General features: G+C 57.4%; 1 protein-coding gene across 5 annotated transcripts in view; it reads right to left on the bottom strand.

The window, feature by feature from the left end:
- Positions 1–20,352, bottom strand: part of LRP1 (LDL receptor related protein 1) — a 79,656-nt gene that overhangs the window by 30,085 nt on the left and 29,219 nt on the right. For 3 of the 5 annotated variants that reach the window (XM_051641545.1, XM_051641541.1, XM_051641542.1), the window contains exons 7-28: positions 12,962–13,124; positions 12,089–12,311; positions 11,585–11,774; positions 10,335–10,478; positions 9,726–9,962; positions 8,958–9,138; positions 8,412–8,634; positions 8,018–8,207; positions 7,643–7,768; positions 6,868–7,008; positions 6,426–6,551; positions 6,079–6,195; positions 5,872–5,952; positions 4,840–4,890; positions 3,633–3,800; positions 3,064–3,246; positions 2,698–2,898; positions 2,371–2,616; positions 1,965–2,162; positions 1,289–1,493; positions 961–1,125; positions 329–573 (exon numbers count right to left, since the gene is read on the bottom strand). In XM_051641545.1, the coding sequence (XP_051497505.1) occupies positions 329–573; positions 961–1,125; positions 1,289–1,493; positions 1,965–2,162; positions 2,371–2,616; positions 2,698–2,898; positions 3,064–3,246; positions 3,633–3,800; positions 4,840–4,890; positions 5,872–5,952; positions 6,079–6,195; positions 6,426–6,551; positions 6,868–7,008; positions 7,643–7,768; positions 8,018–8,207; positions 8,412–8,634; positions 8,958–9,138; positions 9,726–9,962; positions 10,335–10,478; positions 11,585–11,774; positions 12,089–12,311; positions 12,962–13,124 (3,804 nt within the window). The remainder of the gene's footprint in view (positions 1–328; positions 574–960; positions 1,126–1,288; positions 1,494–1,964; positions 2,163–2,370; positions 2,617–2,697; positions 2,899–3,063; positions 3,247–3,632; positions 3,801–4,839; positions 4,891–5,871; positions 5,953–6,078; positions 6,196–6,425; positions 6,552–6,867; positions 7,009–7,642; positions 7,769–8,017; positions 8,208–8,411; positions 8,635–8,957; positions 9,139–9,725; positions 9,963–10,334; positions 10,479–11,584; positions 11,775–12,088; positions 12,312–12,961; positions 13,125–20,352) is intronic. The other 2 variants (XM_051641543.1, XM_051641544.1) reach the window with 1 other exon arrangement.

Genomic DNA, 20,352 nt, shown 5'->3' with positions numbered 1-20,352 from the left:
AAGGCATAAGACTCAGTGGCACCCCTGTTCCAGTGGACACCTACCCAGGAGGCCCCAGAGAGCTGCAGACCTCCCAGACCCTGCCTGCCCCATTGAGAAGTGATGACCCATCAGCATCATCATCCAGAACACTTCTCTGCTGGGTGGCCAGGGCCATAGTAGAGGCCTCTGACTTATGAGAAGGTGAGAATGGGCAGCCACAGGGGTTGGAGCAGCTCTCATGCAATGCTCTGAGCGGGTGTGGATGCACACAGAGTGCCAGTGCTATCCCCCCTACCACACTCCCCCTGCCTCAGGCCCAGCCCCCCACTGCTCCCCCAGGCCTCACCCAGGGGCTGCCGAGAGGGGTGATACACCTGCAGGTCGAACGGCTGCGTGTTGGTCCGTTGCACCACTGTCACATTGTGCCCTGTCCACTTGTTGGCCTTGGCCAGCGTGTTGGTGCGCCAGTCAGTCCAGTACACCTCACCCCCATATAGGGTGACAGCAAAGGGATGCGACAGGTACTCGTGTCCCCGCAGCACCTCGATGTGCCCCGTCCCATCATACAGGGCTGAGTAGATGGCATCTGACCTGGGCCCAACAGAGACAAGGGGTGAGAGCAGGCAAGTGTCGGGGGAGGGGGCAGCTGGCACAGGTGAAGGCCACATCTCTAACCCAAGAACAACCCACAGGGTCTAAGCAGCTGTCTCCTCTGCTCTGCTTAATGCTGTGGAGGGGGACAGCTGTTGATTGGCACCAGGGATCAGAGCCCCCACAGAGGAGAAAACCCCAAGCAAAGGCTGGAAGGTGCTGCATACACAAATGGACCCCAAGGAGCAGAAGCTCTCACTCCCACCTGGCAAACAGCAGAACAACACAGGAGTGAGAGGGAAGGTGCCAGAGCTGGGTGGGACATGGAGGGCAGGGGTCCAGTGGGGATAGGAAGGCGAGAGGCAGAGACGGGTGTCCTGGTCCTACCTGGCATCGATCCAGAGGATGCGTTTCTCCAGGTAGTCAACAGTGAGCCCGTTGGGCCAGCCCCCCGAGCCCGTCTCCTTGTGGATGGTGCGCCGGCCCGCGCCGCTCATGGAGGCAGCCTCAATGCGGGGCAGGCTGGCGTCCCAGTCTGTCCAGAAGAGGATCCTGGAGGGACAGCAAACGGAGACCATCAGCACAGGGACACAGAGCTCTGCCCTCTGACTCAGCAGCGGGGTGTGTGCCCAGACAGGACCACCTGGCCTGGTCCCCCCACAAGATCCCAAGCGTGCCACTGTGTCCTAGTGACCAATGTCCCCTCCTGCCTTACCCATAGCGGGGGTCCAGGGCTATGGCGCGGGGATGCTCAATATCCCCAGCCAGCAGCGTGGTTCGCATGGTGCCGTCCAGCTTGGCCACCTCGATCTGGTCCAGGTTGCTCTCCACCCAGTAGATGTTGCCAGCGATCCAGTCCACAGCCAGCCCCTCAGGGGTGGCCAGCCCATACTGTATCACCACCTCGAAGCTGGTCAGAGCTACAAGGCACAGTGCCAGGAGGGCACAGTTGGTGCCTTTTCCCCCACTCACCCACCACCACCACACCCCAGTTCTGAACAGCTCCACCCAGCTTGACCTGAGTCAATGGCAGGGGGAAAGCCCCCACATGGGGCTTGAAGTCCAAAGAGCTCAGCCCCACATCTGTGGCTCCAGTGCTGGGCTCTTGCTGCCCTCCTCTGCAGCACTAATGGGGAGGGGACCAGGCTTTGTGCTCTCAGCTGCTAGGCTGCAATTAGCATCAGGGAAGTGCTGGGAATGCTAATTAGCTCCTACATAATGAGCAATGTTGGAGAGTACAACAGGATCACTAGGGGGCCTGCAGGCTCCAGCAGCTCCAGGAGTGCAGGGTGGGAAGAAGTCACTGCAGGAATGCTGTCCCAAAACTGCACCTCTGCTTTCCCACCCATCTATCCCCCACCAGTCCTCTCCACACCCCCAGGAATACACACCCCCATTCTCGAGCAGCTTTCCCCTGTAGATTTTGTCCTCTACCACATCAGTCCAGTACAGCGAGCTCTGGTTGAGGTGGAAGTCCAAGGCTATGGTGTTCCGCAGCCCGGGGACCAGGACACTGTAGTCACCCCGATGCAGATCAATGCGGCGAATCTCGTGGCGGTTGGAGAATATGATGAATGGCTTGAAGGGGTCTGGGGAAAGCAGGACAGGGTCAGAAGGCCGGCCCACACAAGGCAGGAGGAAGGTGTTCCTGGCTCCTTGCACCAGCCGTGGAACCACCCATGCCCCTGCACCCATAAAAGGCTGCTTGTGACAGGTGGGGACAGTGAGGGGTCTGCTCTCAGCAGGCAGACACACCCCCCCTCCCCAGACCAGCCCCTGCAGCCCACTTGCACGCACCCAGGCTGCGGCAGCTCTCGCCATCAGAGTCTAGCAACCAGCCCTCATAGCAGGAGCACTTGACGTTGTACTTGTCCTGCTCGCACTTCTGGCTGCACTTGAGGTGCTTGGCACAGTAGCTCTGGATCTGGCAGGTCTTGTTGTCTGAGCCCAGCTCCATCCCCAGGGGACAGGAGCAGATGATGCCCTCACCGGGGGCCACAGTGCAGTTGTGGCTGCAGCCACCATTGTTCAGGGAGCACTGGTCTGTGGACAGAGGATGCACTCGTCAGGCATCCCACTCCCAGCCAGAGGACCCCATGCCCCAGCACCCAGCTCTGCACTCACCGCAGAGCTCGCCCTCATCAGAGCCATCTCCGCAGTCGTCAGAGCCATCACAGAGCTTTTCAGGGGGCAGGCAGATGGAGGTGTTGTTGGCACAGGTGTGGGAGGGAGGTTTGCACACCAGTGACTCGCAGTTCTCCTCGTCTGAGTTGTCCTCACAGTCGCTATCCCCATCACAGACCCAGGCCTTGCTAATGCAGCGAGCTGCTGACGCAGAGGAGATGTTATTTCAGGTACTCGGGGTCCCAGCTACCTTTGAGCTGGTGTCCCTCCACTGCTGTCCCCTCCCCACCAAGTTGAGGTGGGTCCCAGCCACTTCCCTGGGGCCAAGGGGGGAAAGGGCAGTGATTGCACCTCCCCTGCTCTCACCTGAATCCTTGCAGCCAAACTTGACATTAGGGTCACAGACATGGGTGACCCCCTCGCAGTTCTTCTCATCACTGGAGTCCATGCAATCCGTGTCACCGTCGCAGCGCCAGCGCATGGGGATGCAGAGCCCGTCCAGCCGGCACTGGAACTCATCGGTGTGGCAGCCCCCGGGTGGGCGTGTGGCTGGTGGAAGAGTTTGGGGACCTGCTCACTGCCTTTACCCAGGGAGCTGGGAACTGGGTGGGCTCAGGGGGCAAGAGGAGGAGTGGGCATCCAGCTGAAGGGGAAGGGCTGGGGCCACCCTGAGGTGCAGGAGGGGGTACCTGGACACCTGGGGTGGGCAGAGGAAGCTGCACAATTCCCAGCCTGGAAATGGGGGGGGGGGGGGGTCTGGTTGAGGGGGGTTTCACCTCTCCAGGCAGGACAGTAGCAAAGCTGATACCTGAGAGGGTCCATCTGCCATTCCCTCCCTCCCAGGGCAGGACCTGGTGTGGGAGGTGTGGTGTGGGAAACACCATGGGAGGACCCCAAGCAGCAGCACAGGGGCAGCCCCATGGCTCAGGACTCACCCTGGTTGGTGCAGTTGGCATGAGTCTCGTCGCTGTAGTCCCCACAGTCGTTGTCCCCGTCACAGGTCCAGTGCACAGGGATGCAGCGCCCACTGTTGCACTTGAACTGGTTGCTGGAGCAGGAGTGGCTGCAGCCTGCCTCGTCACTGTTGTCCCCACAGTCATTGTCTGGAGAGGGAAGGGGAGCGGGAAGGGGCTCAGAGAGCAGTGCCCGAACTGGGGGGGATGACTGGCAGAGGCACAGCAGGAGGAGGAAGGCAGAGACCCCCCCACCAGAGGAGGCGGCTAGGGGAAGCAGGGAACAACAGGGATCAGATGGACCACGCCAGCAGACAGGATGTGGGGCCACAAGCAGTCCCTCGGTGCTGGCGGCCGGACCCCCACCGGAGAGGCTGAGCTGAACAGAGAGCCCCCAGCCCTCCCGCCCCCGACACGCTCTCAGGCGCAGCTACAGCACCAGCAGCACATAAAGAAAATGAAATACAGAAACTGCATAGATCAGCCATGTACCTGGGGAGGCTGGGAGGATGCCCAGCACCAAGGGGCTGCTCCGCTCCGCAGGGGGAGCGGAGCTGGGGACACTGCACTCCTTTATAGGGCACATCCATGGGGAGGTGGGCTGGTACAGCCAATTGGGGAGTGTCAGCTTGCCTGGAGGAAACCCCATCGTCCACTGACAGGCAAGGGAAGCTTTAGTCTGACAGAACCAGGACACTGGCAATGCAGCCTCTCTGCCTGACCTGCCAGCATGAGGCACGGGGCCGGTGTGCTAGAACCAGCACAGGGCTCTGCTCCGCTGCAGACACCCCATCTGAGCTTGGCAAAGGCCTTTGCCTCCTGGTGCCTCTGTCTGCCTCATGCAGGGGAGCTCACAATGGGCACAAGGACAATGGCACTGACAGCTGCCATGTAGATCACCAGCAGCCCAACTCCTGCAGCTGCAGATCCCAACCTCTCCTTCACAAGCAAGTCCACTTGGAGAGCTGGAAGGGACGGCTGCTTTGCCCCCCAGCATCCAGCATATCACTCCTGATGCTGGAGCACAGGGGGCATTGCCGAAGAGCATGAGGAGCTTTGCCAGACTGTGGGAGCATTGCCAGTGTCTGAAGAAGCAGCCCATGAGGCTCGGAGCACTCTGGAGGGGGCAGGTTTGGGAGTTGCATGGGGCCAGGCTGGGGGACTGGTGCATGTTGATCTATGCACTAACCGGTAGGCTTTGGACAGTTCTTTTCGTCAGAGCCATCCCCACAATCTTTTTCTGAAACACAGAACCAACCAGACAGGAGAGTGGGCACAATGACAAACAAAACAACACAACACGGCACATGCACAGAGGGTGGCACAAAAACACACTGACACTGGGACGTGAACAGTGACATGGAGAGGGACACACAGAGGCTGCGCAGGCAACTGAACAGCCCAGGCGACGAGACGAAAAGCAGTGGAGGGTGCTGGGGGACCAGGGCAGCAAGGCTGGGAGCCCCTCATTGCTGCAGCTCCTGGAGAGGCTCTTGGCTACTAGGGAGTGCTCCTCACCAAGGCCACTGCTGTTGGGAGTGCCAGGCTGCCATCAGGGTGATCAGAGGTGGGGCTGCCCCAGGACGAAATGGCCATTTGCTCAGGAAGAGCCCAGGAAGAGACCTGCACCCACAGCTCCCTGCTAACCCCTTGCACTAGCGTATGCACTCTGCAGCTCTGAACATGTCTCATCTGCTCTTAGGCCACTAATTAAACCTAACAATGAAGAGCTCCTACGAAGACCGAAATAAACCTGTGGGGAAGGAAAACAGCCTTGGGGCAAACCCTCTTTTCCAAGCCTGATCCTGGAAACAGATTCAAGACCAGATGAAAGCTCACCAAGAGACCTCTACTGCCTTCTCTGGGGCTACAGAACCTGGCTCAGGCCTGCCAGCATGCTGCACAAGGCACTCCACTCATCAAGCACCAGAGCAGAGTTTTGGCCACCTTGCAAAGAATGCCAAAGTCTGTTGAAATGATCCCTGCCAGGCTACTCCTGCAACAAACAGTCCAGCAAGGGCAGCCAAGGAAAATGTGGGTCTCAGTGTTGGAGGATGTGCTTACAGCTCCAGCTAATGCCTCCTCATTCGGGGCCTGGGCTCTGCTCTTTAGTGCAAGGCTAAGAAGTAGCCTTGAAGGAACAGGGCTCCCTGCCAGGCTGGCACCCCTGTGCCAGATCTCGCCACCCCAGCTGCGCCTGCTGTGGGGTCGTGGTCCTTACCATTGTCACAGCGCCAGTTGATGTTTATGCAGCGCCCGTTGTTGCAGGTGAACTGTGTCAAGGGGAAGCAGGTCGGGTAGGCTGCAGAGAAGGCAGAGGCACAATCAGCGTGGGGCTTCTGCCAGGCCCCATGGGTGCTTCTGCGCTACAGTGGAGTGAGGGGCAGCACTCCCCCCTGTGCTCCCCGGGCTCCCTGCCATAGCTCACCGCAGGAGGCAGACTCATCGGAGCGGTCCCCGCAGTCATCGTCCAGGTCACATGTCCAGGAGATGGGGATGCAGCGGCCACTGGCACATGAAAACTGGTTGGGGGAGCAGGTCCGTGCTGACCAGGGAGAGACAGAGTGTTAGTAGCTGGCAGTGCCTTGCTCTGCCAAGGCAAAGGCGAGGAACAAGCCCCCTGGGGCTCCTGCGAGGCACAGGAGCCAAACTGGGCGGCAGGCCCCAAAACCTCAGCCTCAGTCCTGCAGCATGCAGGGAACAGGGAAGGCTGTGGCTCAGGACAGCAGTGCAAGCCCCCCACCCCCTTCTCTGAGGATAAGGCAGGCTCCTCACCTGAGCAGGTGGAGTTGGACTCATCCTCGTTGTTCCCGCAGTCATTGTCCCCATCACAGAGCCAGCGGTTGGGGATGCAGCGGTTGTTCTTGCACTTGAAACGATCTGAGGGGCAGGTGTGCTGGTCTGCAGGGGAGATACACACTCAGGATCTGCCCTTCATCCCACCCCCACTCCTCCTCCACATCTGTTGGAAAGAAAAACTGAGACAGAAAAGGTTAGGGAGCCTCAGGCCAAATGGGGCTCCAGGATCCTAATCACCACTTGCCCACTCAACTGCTTGAGCCCACTCCCCTCCTAGAGCTGGACAAGGGACATGAGGTCCTGGCTGCCCAACCCCATTCCAGTCACTGGCCCCACATTTTGGGGAAACTCAGACCAAATTCTGTTGCCCCAGGAGTGCATAAACCATTATCCCACCACACAGGAGGTGGCTACGCACGGCAGAGCTCAGGGGCTTCATCACTGTTGTCCAGGCAGTCGTTGTCCCCATCACATTTCCAGCGCTCCTGGATGCAGCGGTTGTTCTTGCAGGCGAACTCCCCAGGCTGGCACTGGGGAGGGGGAATGTAGGATGGGTTGGCTGGTAAGGGAAAAGCAAAGAGAGGGTATTATTTTAACCAAGTGACCAAGTGCAGGGCAGCAGCAAGGACAGTACTGTGTCCCCAGGCTGGCAGGATGTCTACATGACTACCCAACAGCCCTGAGAACAGACAGATGCTCACACCCACGTGCACCAGCTCCTGAGCATGAAACAAGAAGGTGCAGCTCCACATTCAAGGGCAGAGTCCCTGGCTCAGCCTGCATGCACAGGCTGTGCCAGCAGAGCTTCACCCCTCTCATCTAGGCTTGCCAAGCACAGTACTGCCCAGGGTACACCCTGAGCCCAGCTCTCCCCCATGCTGGCAGTAGCACAGTGTCAGACATGGTTGCAGAGCTTCTGCACAGGGATCCCCACCAGGGGTTTCCACCTTCCTCCCCAGGCAGGCAGCCATGCTGCTGCCATCATGCAAGAGGTGGGACCAGAGCCAGTAATGTAATTTGTCTGCCAGCTCCCATGGGTCCAGGGCGCACCCACTTCCCCAAGCCCCAGGCCAGGCCACCTCCATGTGAGGTATCACTGCTGATGTGCCAGAGCAGTGTCACAGACCCCGTGTACCCACACATCCCTTGGAGAAAAGGGGTCCCCACTGGGGCCAGGCCCCAAAGCAGCCTACCCTGGCAGGTGACGGAATCTGATCCCAGGATCTGGTCCTCTGCACAGGCACACTGACGGCCCCGGGGGGTGGCCAGGCACAAGCTGCTGCAGCCACCATTGTTTACACGGCATTTGTTGGAGCCCACTGCAGAGGCAAGGCAGGGGTGAGAAGGGAACCCTGCTGACCCAGCACAGGGCATGAGTGGTAGCAGGGTTTACAGAGAGAAAGACAGGGTGCTTGGGGATGGACAGACAGGGCTATGGTCAAAAGGAAGCAAAAAAAGGTGAGGGGCTGCTTAGGCAGGGCCCTTCCTCAGCCCCCAGTCCCATCCCTCTTCCAACCCCTCTGTGTGTGGCAGGTCCCCGTGGTGGCAGGTAGAGGTGGCCCCAGCACCTTGCTGCTGCTGCGCATCGTACATCCGGATCTCGAAGATGGGCGGGCGCTCGTTCCGCAGCAGGCTCACCACCTTGGAGGCCTGGTCCAGCCGGTAGATGCTGCCGCTGCGGTACTCAGTCCAGAAAAGGAAGCTGCTATAGTGGCACAGCCCGAAGGCATGATTCAGCTCAGGTCCCTCGTACACAATCTGTGGGCACAGGGAGGCAGAGAGGCTCATTGTTAGCTGGGACGTGTGCCCAGGGAAACCCCACACAGTGGGACAGGGCAAGGGACACTGGAAGGGGAGAGAAGGGGACAGGCAGCAGGGCAGCATGGCTGAACGCAGCTCAGTTGCCCACAGCCGCGACTCTGGGACCATCAGTGTCCAAGAGCCCATGGAGCTTCCACTTGCCTTCCGCTCGGTGCCATTGAGATAGACCATCTCGATGCGGTCATAGAAAGCATCCACCCAGTAGAGGATCTTGGCTGGAATGTCCAGGCTCAGCCCATTGGGCCACAGGACAGTTTTGGAGGTGATGAAGATGTTGCGGTTGGAACCGTCCATCCAGGCTCTCTCAATCTTGCCCCTCTTGCTGTCCTTGGGATCCTCCTCCCAGTCTGTCCAGTACATCCACCTGCCACAGATACAAAGTTATTACAGATACAAACAAGCTGGGCTTGGAGCCCAACCTTACTGCTGATCTGAGGAGCAATGGGCTCTACCTCCACCACGACCACTCTGCCTCTGTGACCTCTGCAGCTGCTGAGTGGCTGGGACACCCTGCTGCCACTACCACAGCTGGAGCTGCTGCCTGGCCCCACTGCCACAGCTCATGAGCCACCATCAACGCTCCAAGATGTAGTGACGGCCAGATGGAGCTGGGGACCCAGCCACCAGCTCTGCTGGTCCCTGCCATAACCTTCCAAGAGCCAGCCCTGCCCACCCAGGCGCCCGCACCCGTTCAGGGGATCCACCACAATTGCTCGGGGGTGGGTCATCTTCCCCTCAATCAGTGTCTTCCGCGTCTGGGCAGCCTTCTCCAGCCGAGCCACGCTGATGGTCTTTTTGGGGCCATCATCTGTCCAGTACAGGTTGTTCCCCATCCAGTCTACAGCAATCCCTTCCACGTTGTGGATCCCTTTGGGGAAAAGCAGGGGTGGGCACTCATCACCAGGGCTGCAGGGCAGCAGGAAGACAAGAAGTGGAAGCGACAGCCCCATACGATTCACAGAGCACTCAACACTATCTGACCCCAACTCAAACCAACAGGGATGACACATGTCCCAGCCCCAGTGCAGGCCACTTCTCCACAGGTACTGCACCCACAGGGAGCCTGGGCAGCAAAATGCCAAATTCAAGAGTGTCCTTGACTGGTTCTCCCCAAGTCAAGACAAACATACTCATCTGGCAGCATAGGGATGGCTTGACCACTGCACTGAGCCTCAGGGACCCTGACTGAGGAGCCCTCACCCCTCCTTCTCTCTCCCATTGGATCAGATTTGGTCCAGGGGCAGGCCCCACTCCTGCCCTCGTGGGGCATGTGCTCTGTACCTGTCTTGCAGTAGCAATCAACAGCAGCTTCAAACCTTAGTTTTAAGAATCAAAGATGCAAGGGAGAGGACAGAAGCATCATTACACGAGGAAATGCACTGATGGCCATTGCTGCTGGCTCCCAGGGGTTGACCACACTGGGGACTGACAAGGTTGGGCCCCTTGGCCACGCACCGTCCTTCAGGATGGTCTCTCGCTCTGTGCCATCGATCTTCTGGCGCCCAATGAGGTAGCTGGTGGTGTCAGCAAAGTAGATGAAGCCAGTCTCGGCGTGGAAGTCCAGTGCTCGGGGGTTCATGAGGTTCTCAATGGGGATCATATGCTCATCTGGCACCTTGGCTCCCATATCCATCCCACGGATGATGCCTGGACGGCCCTTCCCATACACCAGGAACAGCTCATGCTCAGGCTCTGCAAAGAGACAGTCACTGCCACCAGCCAGGCCACAGTGGTGATGGGGTGCGCAGCCCTGTGAAGGTGACACTGAGGCCCTCACAGGGTCACAGCTACGACACAAAGGCCGGGAGGAGGCAAGAGCCTGCCCCAGCACCCAGCAGGTCTGCAGGGACTGCAGAGCCCAGCAGGCAGCCTACAGCTTGGGCCATGAAGGAAAGGGGTGTTTGCACCTGAGAGGGAAAGAATTTAAAAGCTCTGCTTGCCCCTGGGCCCGTGTGCTCAGCTCGTCTGGCACAAGTGCCTCTGCCCATGCCAGTCCCTCACAGAGGGGCAGCCACCAGCTCCCTCACCCACTCCTGCAGCTCTCCAGGGGGGGCCAGGACTCACTTTTGCAGGACTTTCCATCGCTGCCCAAGCTGAACCCAGAGCGGCAGCGGCAGGTTCGGGTCTTGTGGCTGTTCCCAAGGAGGCAGATGTCTGAGCAGCCTCCTGGCTTGCCAAACTGATCCGGCTCACAGGCATGGCTCCGCACTGCAACACAGAGCACGGGGTCCAGCAGCTGGAGGAACCAGAGCAGGGCAGAGATTTCCTGCCCTGCCACAGGTCCATGGCAGCCAGGAAGGGAACACCACTCCACAGCCATGGGGATGTAGAGATGTTCTCCTGGGTGCTGCTGGCCCAACTGCAGCTCTCCAGGCTTTCGGAGAGTCCCTTCCCCCCAGAGCTCCCAGCCAGTCAGCCAGGGGCTGAGTATTGCACAGGACAGAGAACGCAGAGATAGGAAAGGACCTGCCCAAGATGAAGGATGCATGCAGAGCTGAAACCAGCACAGCGTGGCCCTGCACACCGCCACAGCCACTTGCCCATGCTGCCTCTACCCTGCCAGCCCATCCCTCATGGGCCATGGCGAGAGCTGGGCTGCCCAGCCCCTCCACAGACAGCATGAGCAGGATGAGCCCCAGTGTGGGGACAGCCAGCACCAGCCCAGAGAGCCCCCTTAGTCACACTCCTTCACTGCTCGGAAATCTCCTGAGTAATTTTATATTCTGGAAAATGCCAAGCAGGCTGCAGACACTAAGAGGATTTTACATGAGTACATTGATTAACTGCAGGAAGGTGCTGGGGGTGGAGCAGGCAGACAGGGATGGATGCAGGGCAGGGACAGTGCCTGCAGCTCCAGAAAGGCTTCCAAAGCCTCTCAAGTGCCTTGGAATCCCTTGGTGCCCAGAAGCATGCAGCCCCAGCTGAGGGGCACACACGCCAGCAGTGAGGACCGAGCGTGTGAGCACCACAGGAGGCAGCCATTAATATTTCAAGATGCTGCATCTGCTCCAGCGTCCCTGTGCTCTCCAGTGAGATGTGATCGATCAACCATGAGGTGCTGCTGCCCAGCTCACAGGGACGGCTGCCATGTCTCCTGCCACATTTCCCACAGGAGACGGAGTGGCAATGGGGGAAGAGGGAGACGTGGGGCAACTGGGCCTGGCCAGGTTGCAGAGTGCTACTGACAGAGGCTCCTGGGCACCTGTCCTGGGTGTCTGGCCCCATTAGGACACGGAATAGAGAAGATGCAGCCTGTCCCCACCACTGCCCATCCTTTGGGGTCCAAGGAGCCTTTTCCCAGGCTGGGGTCCCACCTGTAGGCTGGCGCCGTTGGTGGTAGATGTGCAGTGCTCCCCCCTTGTCCACTCGTGTCACCACCTGGTACTCGGTGCTGTTGAAGCGGTTGACTCGAATGACACTGGTTTTCTGCTGGGCGTTGGCATTGTCAGAGTTGGTGGCGTAGAGGTAGTTCTCAAAGACGGTCAGCCCGTAGAGGTGTTCAATCTAGAAGGCACCATGCAGGCGTCCACAAGGAATTTAGGAAGAGCCAAGAGGGCCCTGGCACAAAGGCATGCATAGCCCCTGATCCCTGCCGTGATTCCACCCCACAACTCTCGCCTCTGTCTCGTTTAGGGCACAAGATTGAGCTTGGCAGGCAGGTGCTGCAAGACCAGTTGGTGTTCAGCAGCTAGTGCCTTTTTTTTCCTGGCCCAGCAAAGCCAAGCCTGTCGACCACTGCCCCCCAGCAGGCCAAGCTCAGACATGTCTCCCGCACATTCTGCCGTAAGAACCCCTGATCTCCCTCTGGTCCCACTCACCAGGATGCCCTGGATGATGGTATGTCTGTTCTTGCCTTCATAGTCCACCACCTCAATATAGTCCAGGTAGGCATCAGCCCAGTACACCAGTCGGTTCACCAAGTCCAGGGTGATGCCATGGGGGAAGACAATCTTGCTGTCCACCAGCTTGGTGCGGTTCTGCCCGTCCATGTCACAGCGCTCCACCTTGGGGATCTGCCCGTAGTCGGTGAAGAACACTTTGCTGCATGAGAAGGGCAAATGCAGGAGCTCAGAGCCTGGATGTCACATGCAACCCAGAGAGAGGGAAGACACAGATGTACACACAGTGCATGCTCACTCCTGCAGACACAGGCTTGTCCCTTGTGGGCAGGGGAGTGGCTGGGGTCCACCACAGCAGCTCCCATCTGGGCTGGCCCATGGGAGCTTCTGGCAAGCTTCATGCTTGCCAGCTGTCACTAAGAACAGTTAATTAGAAGACCCAGGTTCAGACCCTAATGCTCCCCAGTGCTGCACTGGCCTGGCTCTGCTCCCACACCAGTGCCTGTCCCTGGTGCAGTGCCAGCTGAACAGAGGCTTGGGCTGCTCTGACACACCCCCAAGGATCAAACCTTCATCTTATCCAAAACTGGCTGGTACCAGTGGGCTGCTCAAAATGCTGCTGCCACAGACACCCTACAGCACTCGGTCCCAGCCTCAGCTGAGGGAGAAAATGCTGCAACTCACTTGTTGCTAGAGCCCAGTGGGGCCTGCGCAGGCAGCTGACTCACTTCTCAAGCAGCATCCGTGCTACCCTGCCGGACTGGACCCTCTGGCTTGCTCCACATCCCCAGATCAATGATGCAGGTCCAGACAGCAACACTGAGCCCTCCCACCCACACACAGGACTCTTACCCCATAGTTGGGTCCAGTGCTATCCCCTTGGGGTTGTACAGCTCCAGGTCCAACAGCGTGACGCAGGTGACTCCATTCTTGTTGCAGACAAAGATCCTGTCATCAATGTCATCCACGAAGTAGAAGTTGCCCGTGAGCCAGTCAATAGCCATCTGCTCCACATCTAGGCCATGGGAGAGGAGGACAAGAAGAGGTTGGGAGGGAGGGAGCCAGGAGCCCCATGCATGCACAGGGTCTTTGACCATGTCCCAGCCGACTAGGTATCTCAAGCACAAACAGCTGAGGAGCAAGGCCATGACCTGCTGTGATTTGCACTGACCCAGGAACCTGGCACTGGTCCCTCCACATGGATTGACACAGCAACGTGTCCTCCCCCACAAGGAAGACAGGACTGTCCACCTCCCCAGGCCAACCCAGCTGCAAGCGGCATCACATGCAGCTAGCAAAGCATCCCATGGGAACAGGAGCCAGAGCAGGGGGAGGCTCTGCAAGGTGGGCACTGGGGGCAGCAAAGCTGGTTCCTGGAGAGCTGAGCAGCACAGAAGGGAAAGAGGCTCAAACCGCAGCACCAAAACAGCAAACGTCCACCAGGCCCTGCCTGACAGGAGCAGCCCCCAGCTCGGGCAGAGCTAATCCAGCACCACAGGCGCCTGAGCCCTGAGGCAGGTGAGAGACGGCATCTGGCACGCAGTGTTTAAGTATTTAATTAAACCAGTGAAAGCCTGTTAAATCGGATAAACCCAGTGCACCCGAATTCCTTCTTTGCAACCGGGTCAGTGCTGCTCAACCACCCCCACCAGCCCAAGGCCAAAGGCTAGGGCGAGGGTCTGCAGCTCCCAGGAGCTCTGGGACATGCCAAGTGCTCTGGAGGCCTGTCCCTTCTGTCAGTGCCCCCCAAAGACCCCACACCAACCCCAGCACGGTGCCAGCACCGTGGCTGAGCTTCACAGCCAGCATGGGCAGAGCAGGGACAGAGCAGCAGCCCCACAGACCAACCACCCCAAGGACATCAGGACTCAGACAGCCCTGGAGGAGTAGGGCCAGACACCACTGAATTATTAACCAGTGCAGAAGCTTAGGAGCACAGAGGGAGGGAAAACATGAATCAAGCCAGGACATTTTGCAATGCCTCACACTCCCCATGCTCACAGGATTCAGCCTGATGATATCAAGCCCTTCCCTGCTGTAGCACCATAAAGCACTGCCGGATTTTGATGAGACCCAACTGATGAGCACTGAGCAGTTTGGGGGTACCCTGTCAGAGCACAAACCCAAACCCCAATTTCCTGAGTTATCCAGGCCAGCTCACTCTCCTCCACTGAGCATTTTGTGTCAAGGCTACGGCCCCGGGGACAGGGACATCCTGCTGGTGGTGATGGCCAGCTGGTGACCAACTGCTCTCCCCTCCGGATGGGTGAGGCCGCGGCATCCACAGCCACCACCCAGCGTGATGCATCTCGTACAAACACGCGGAAACAGCCAAAGCCAAGGAATTAGCATTAAACCAGCAGAGCCAAAGGCCTGCACAGGGCTCCTGCTGTGCTGCCCAATGTGCCACAGCCAGCAGTGGGGCTGGGTCAAAGTTGGGATTCCTGGTCCAGCCAGGGCCCTGCAACCCCTGACTGGCTCCTGGGTGCTGGTGACGGACATTTTCATGTTGAATGAAAACCACCTAAAAAGGTGCATGGGGGTGGTGTGGGGCAGGTGAGGGCCGTGCTCTGCCTCTGAGATGGAGCTGCCTGAGTCACACTGCCTGGGCCAGCACCTGTCCTCCTCCCCCTGCACCCCCAACCCTGATTCACCCCCCCAGAAAGGAGAGGGGGCAGCAGAGCCAGGTGTGGGCAAGAAGCACTGCAGCAAAGGGACGTGAAAGAATTCCCAAAAAAAAAGAAGGTCTTGGCTGGATCCTGCTCAGCTGAGTCAGAGTCACAGGATGACTTGGATCACAGGAGTGATCCAAGCCAGGGCGGACAGAAGCGCCCAGCAGAACGGTGTGGAGGCCCTTGCCCCCCACGCAGGGGCACAGACCCCCAGCGGGGGCCCAGCCATCGTCACCCCAACACCGGCCCTCAACCACACCTTGGTCCTCCTGTACTGTCACTGTCCTCCGAAGTTCCCAGTGTCACTGGGCTGACACCACCTCAGCAGCCATGTCCCATTGAGCTGGAGCCGTGTCCAGCCTGTCCAATGGGAAGGATGTTCACCAACTCAACACTCAGAGGCTGAACAGGAATCAGAAGGGAAAATGGCCAAAACAAGCAATAGGTTTCCAGCCCACAGTTCACTTCCTGGGGCCCACAGCTTCCCTCTCCCTGTCAGAGGGGAGGGTCCTGGTCCCCCCAGGGGTCTCCCAGCCAAGCCCCAGCTCCAAGCAGGGCAGTGCTGGGCCGGGGAGCTGGGGGTGACGCAAGCACTTGCTCTTCTTCCAGGCTGTATTTTTGCAGCTGGAAAGCATTACCCTCCTCAAAGGCTTTTGTTTTTCAGCTTGCTCCTTCTTTCCCTGCTTGCCATCCTCCCTGCTCCTTCGCAGGAATCAGGTTTTTTTTATTAGTAGTAGTATTAGTATTTTCTCTTATAGCCTCAGCTAAAACCGAATTTCCTCTTGAAATTTCAGTGAAAGCTCATTTGGTAAATGTCTATTTTTAACCCCTTGTGTTAGCCTGCAGAGAGCTCTTTCCCCACTTACCACTTGGCTTTGGGAGAAGGGAGGATGTGGCCTTTCCCCCCCGGGCTCTGTGCATCCCCCCAGCAGGACAGAGGGTACCCAGGCACAATGTCCAACGGCCACCCGTCTCCACCAAGACCCACGAAAGGACCCAGCTCAGGAGCATCAGCAGAGACCAGCCTGTCCTTGGGCATGGGATGGGTCCTGTGAACAACTTCCACGGAAAGAAGAAGCCAGGAGGCAGCAACCACCCCTCTCCCCAGCAGCAGAGGGGTCTGTGTGGCAAGTTCATCCTTGCGACCAATTCTCATCCCAGAGTCAAGCGTTTCTTCTTGCTCAACCACGGCTGGGTGTTGCAAGCAATTGCAACATGCAAGAATAATTTCCCAAGATTTATGTATTTGCTAGTGTTTGAAAATGAGCTTGTGGGGGCAGAGAACAGGGAATGTCAACTTTAAAGGCTCTTCCTGGAAGAAGCTAAGCAACCTCATCAGGCCAGTGAGCCGTGGTCCACACCAGCCAACTCCGCTCACAGACACTGCCCAGGAACAGCACTAGTTGAAGTGGGCTTTGGCTGCTGCCTTCCTTGTGGGGAGGGGGCAGATGAAAGGAGAGGGAGCACCAAGAAGTTCATCAGTGCACAAGTGGCATGTTGCTCAACAAGGGCGGGCTGGCAACTTCAGCAAATCCTGAAACCCACCCTGAACAGATGTTTCCTGGTTTCATGCTCAACACAAACCAAGTGATCTTGACCAGGCTTTTGCTGAAGTCCCTGCTACAAAATAATCTATGTCATACTGTGCTTGAATTTTCTCTTTTCCTCCTCATGGCTACCAGTGGAAGAAGCCAAAGCAGCTTCTGGGGCCAACAGGCCCTGAGGAGCAATGGCTGGGGCCAGATGGCTGGAGGAGAAGGCTTCCATGTGCCCCTTCCAGCACAGACTCCTCCAACAACGTGCTGAGACCTGTCACGGCACTACCAGGGCACACTTGGGAGAGCAACTGCCCCAAGAGGCAGCAGAAACTTCTAGCCTCCACCCAAGCATTTCTTGACTCCACCAATTCTTAAAAGTCTTCCCAAGCATTCTCTGCAATAAACTTCCCCCTTCTCAATTCCAATTTTATCCTGTGCTTGACACAGCTGGGAGCATCTTATCCCACTCAAAGTACTCCTTGACCCAAGTGGGTCACCAACTCAGCGACTGTCCACCAGAGCTCCTGCCAGAGGTTCTCCCTCTCTTAACCCAAGCCACAGAGAATCTGATTTACCCCACGACCAGTCAAGCACTGCAAGGCTGTGGGTTTTTTGGGGAACGAGGTTTGCTGACCCAGCACATAACTTTCCTCTGCATGAATCAGTTGTTGTGCAGTCTGCAAAGACATCAATTGTGGCCTGACACAAGGAGGAAGGAAACGCGCAATCTTCTCTCAGACTAAAACATGAATTTCGACACAGTTCTGGAACAGCTGCAATTAAGATGCGTGCAACTCAGCAGCACACTCTGACTGTTGCACAGTTAAGCATGGAAGATGATAAACCACCAATAGTAGTGAAGGTGCAAAGAGCTTGGAAATAAATGCTCTGTGCTGCAGCGATCTGGAAGAAATCCCACTTCTCAATCACTCCTAAAGGGAGCTCTCCCCATCAGGTGTCTGGAGCAGGGCAGGACAGGGATATTGATCAGGAGAGGTCCCAGCTCTGCTCTGGAGACTCCCCTTTGAAGAAGCTAAAGACATCACCACTTCCAATGCCCAGCACAGAGGTCCACCACCAAAGGTCCCTGCCTCCTCTCCTGCTGAAGTGCATTTTCACCTTTCCCCAGCACATGGGATAGATAAAAGAGCTTGACTGAGCTCTGCTGCCAACATCTGCATGTTGTTTTTAAATACAGACAAGGGCATATACTAAGAACAACCCACATTTTTGCTTCAGCTATGGTGGATCAGACCAAACACGAGCCCCAGCAGTAAACAACTCTCTATGGAATCTGGGCTGCAGTGGGTAATGCACTCAGACAACTGTGCAGGCAATGGCCCAAGCAAACAACACACCGAACTGCTTGTCTGAGCTGCATCAGAAGCAGAGAAGCCACCTGGAGAGCAGCCTCCATGCTGCATCCTCCTGAGCACGTGAGCCAGAGCCCAAGAGGCAAGGGGGGTCGTGTCCCATTCCCCACACAGGCAGCAGTCACACCGCCCACGGCACCAGGCACCCGGAGAGCCAACAACAGAAGGCTCCTGCAGAAAAAAAGCTTGGAAAAGTTGCCGAATGTTTCGGTTCAAAAACGCCTCCAGAAGAGGAACAGAGGCTCGTCAGGAATGCAGTCCCTGGGGCTTCTCAAATACATTGGTTTCCTACTTTCCTTTTTATAGGGAATGATCCATTTGATACATTTACATAATACCATAATCTAGAGGAATTTCTGTCTCTTCCCTCCACAGACATCCTCTCCCCTGGAGAACAAGACTGCCTCTGTAATAGCAACATACTCCATGGATAAACACTGCTCCCGGGGACAATTTTCCTTAATTAGAAGTATGTTAACAGGACAGGCACAAAGACAAACTCAAGCCCCGAAGGGCACTGGCCACAGGAGGGACAGGCACTCTGTGCCCCTGGAGGGTCCTGCACAGCCCCTCCAGCTCCCAGAAACAGACACCTCCTTGTCTGAGGAGCCACCACCTCGAGCCTTGCTGCCAGCTCCAAGGTGGGGAGGAGGGGACTGCAGATGGGACAGACACCAGCACACACAGCCACCACCATCACGTCAGCCTTCTTTCCTTAGAAAACCAGGCTAAAAAATAAATAAATTTAAAACCCCCTCTGTGAAGCTGTTCAGCTCAGAGGAGTAACCGCTGGGTGGAAGCTGGTGGCCCATGTCCAGGATGTCTGACTCGGCACTCGAAAAGATCCTTGTGGCCTCTGCACGCACATGCCCACACAAGCCAAACACTCCCCAGGAGGTAAAACCAGCCACCCCGGGGCTGCACAGCCCCCCAGTAGCTGGGGGGCTGCAGGAGGAAAGCCCCGTTCTGGCCATCTCTGGGGACAGGCAGCACAACCGCCAGCTGACAGAGGATGCCAGAGCACTGCCCTTCCTCGGGGAGCCCCGGGCTGCCAGACCCCCGGCTCATGCCTGGTCTCCCCCTGGCTGGACCTGCATCGTGGCGTCCAAAGGGGCCACCAATCTCCCTCCCACCAGGTTCCCTCCAGCAATGGGCAACGCCCCAGGCTGACCCACCCAGCCTCCAGCTGCCCAGGGGTGGGGACACCCCAGGCAGCATTTTGTCACCCTCCTGCCATATTGAGCCTCCCCAGGCCCAAACCTGCCCCCTCCCCACGCCCAGGCTTCCTGCAGCATCCCTGCATGAGCCCGGCTGCAACCCCGGAGGTGGGAAGAGCCAGAACAGAGATGGAGTTTTCGTCATCTCAGCTGTGTGGAGGGCGGCCAAGAGACCACTAATTACGCTGCCTTAATGAGGCCATTCCACAGGCAAAAATTATTCAGCAGAGGCTGAGAGAGGGACAGGGCACTTGGCTTCCTTCTGGGTGAGAGGAGAGAGACAGAGGCTCAACAGGAACACGAGGAACTGTTATTGGGATGATTTGGGGGGGCAGGGGAACAAGAAAGTGAAGACAGGGCCACTCTGGGCAGAGAAGATCCTGGCAGAGCTCAGCCGCTGTGCAGTGAACCCAGAATGAGCACAGCAGGCAGCGGTGTGGGACAGACAGATGTGTGCAGGGATAAACATGCTCCTGTCCATTTACAATCAAACCTGCTCCTGTGCACAAGAGAATACTAATTATTCAGGACATTTAATGTCACCCTTTTGTCTCCAGCAAGGTGGGAATGCAGTTCACCCCATGCTTGACACCTCGGGCCTGGCCAGAGGGAGACACAGGGGAATGGATCTTGCCATAGAGGGGTCCACAAGGGGCTTCCCATCCCAGGAAGGGGGAGGGAGAAGACCCTTCCCCACTCTGCCACCACAGTCCCAGGGTTCAGCCCAAGGGATCGGGAGATGGCAGCTCGGGCAGCAGATCTGGCCAAGCCCAAGCACCACAGAGCTGTCCCCTCCAAGCACAGGGATGCTGCTGCCCTCAGACCACTCAGTGAACCTTAGAGAGAAGCAACAGCAGCCCAGCACACCCTGCTGCAGGGTTCTTGACCTGCTGGGGATTGTATCCCCACCCAAAATTTGGGGAAATACCAAGGGGTAATTAAAGCCAGAGGTGCCAGGCAGAGCCACAGAGCAGTCCTGAGCATCTCCACAGCAGGTTTCCCTCCAGACTGAACAGACACCAGCAGACACTTAGTTAACAGACTGATTAAAATCATCAAATCATCACAGACATTGCCCTCTCCAACACAAAGAGCTGAAGTACTCATGTGAGCAACTGGTCCCAGACCCTGCACCCATCCCTTGCTCTCATACATCACTGTATGAGAACAGTCATAAACAGTTAAAAAAAAAAAAAAAGAAAAGAAAAAAAGAAATAAGCAGATGAAATTACCAATCATCCTGCTTTCTTGCCAACTAAGTTCACATTGGAGCCTCTTTCTTGGCTAGTATGAGGCAGCAAGGAAGAAAAATAGCTTTCCATGCAAAGTGGGGAAAGAAATGTACTTGGATTCCTCTGCAGAGCAACATCTCCCCGAAATCAATTTGTCCCAAACCCTACAGCTCTTCTGCTTTTTGGCAACAGGAGAGGTCATTACGAGTAA

The sequence above is a fragment of the Apus apus genome, chromosome 28, assembly GCF_020740795.1.
Source record: "Apus apus isolate bApuApu2 chromosome 28, bApuApu2.pri.cur, whole genome shotgun sequence".
Lineage (NCBI taxonomy): Eukaryota > Metazoa > Chordata > Aves > Apodiformes > Apodidae > Apus > Apus apus.
Note: the sequence above shows the minus strand (reverse complement) of the source record. Positions and strands in the feature narration are given on the sequence as shown.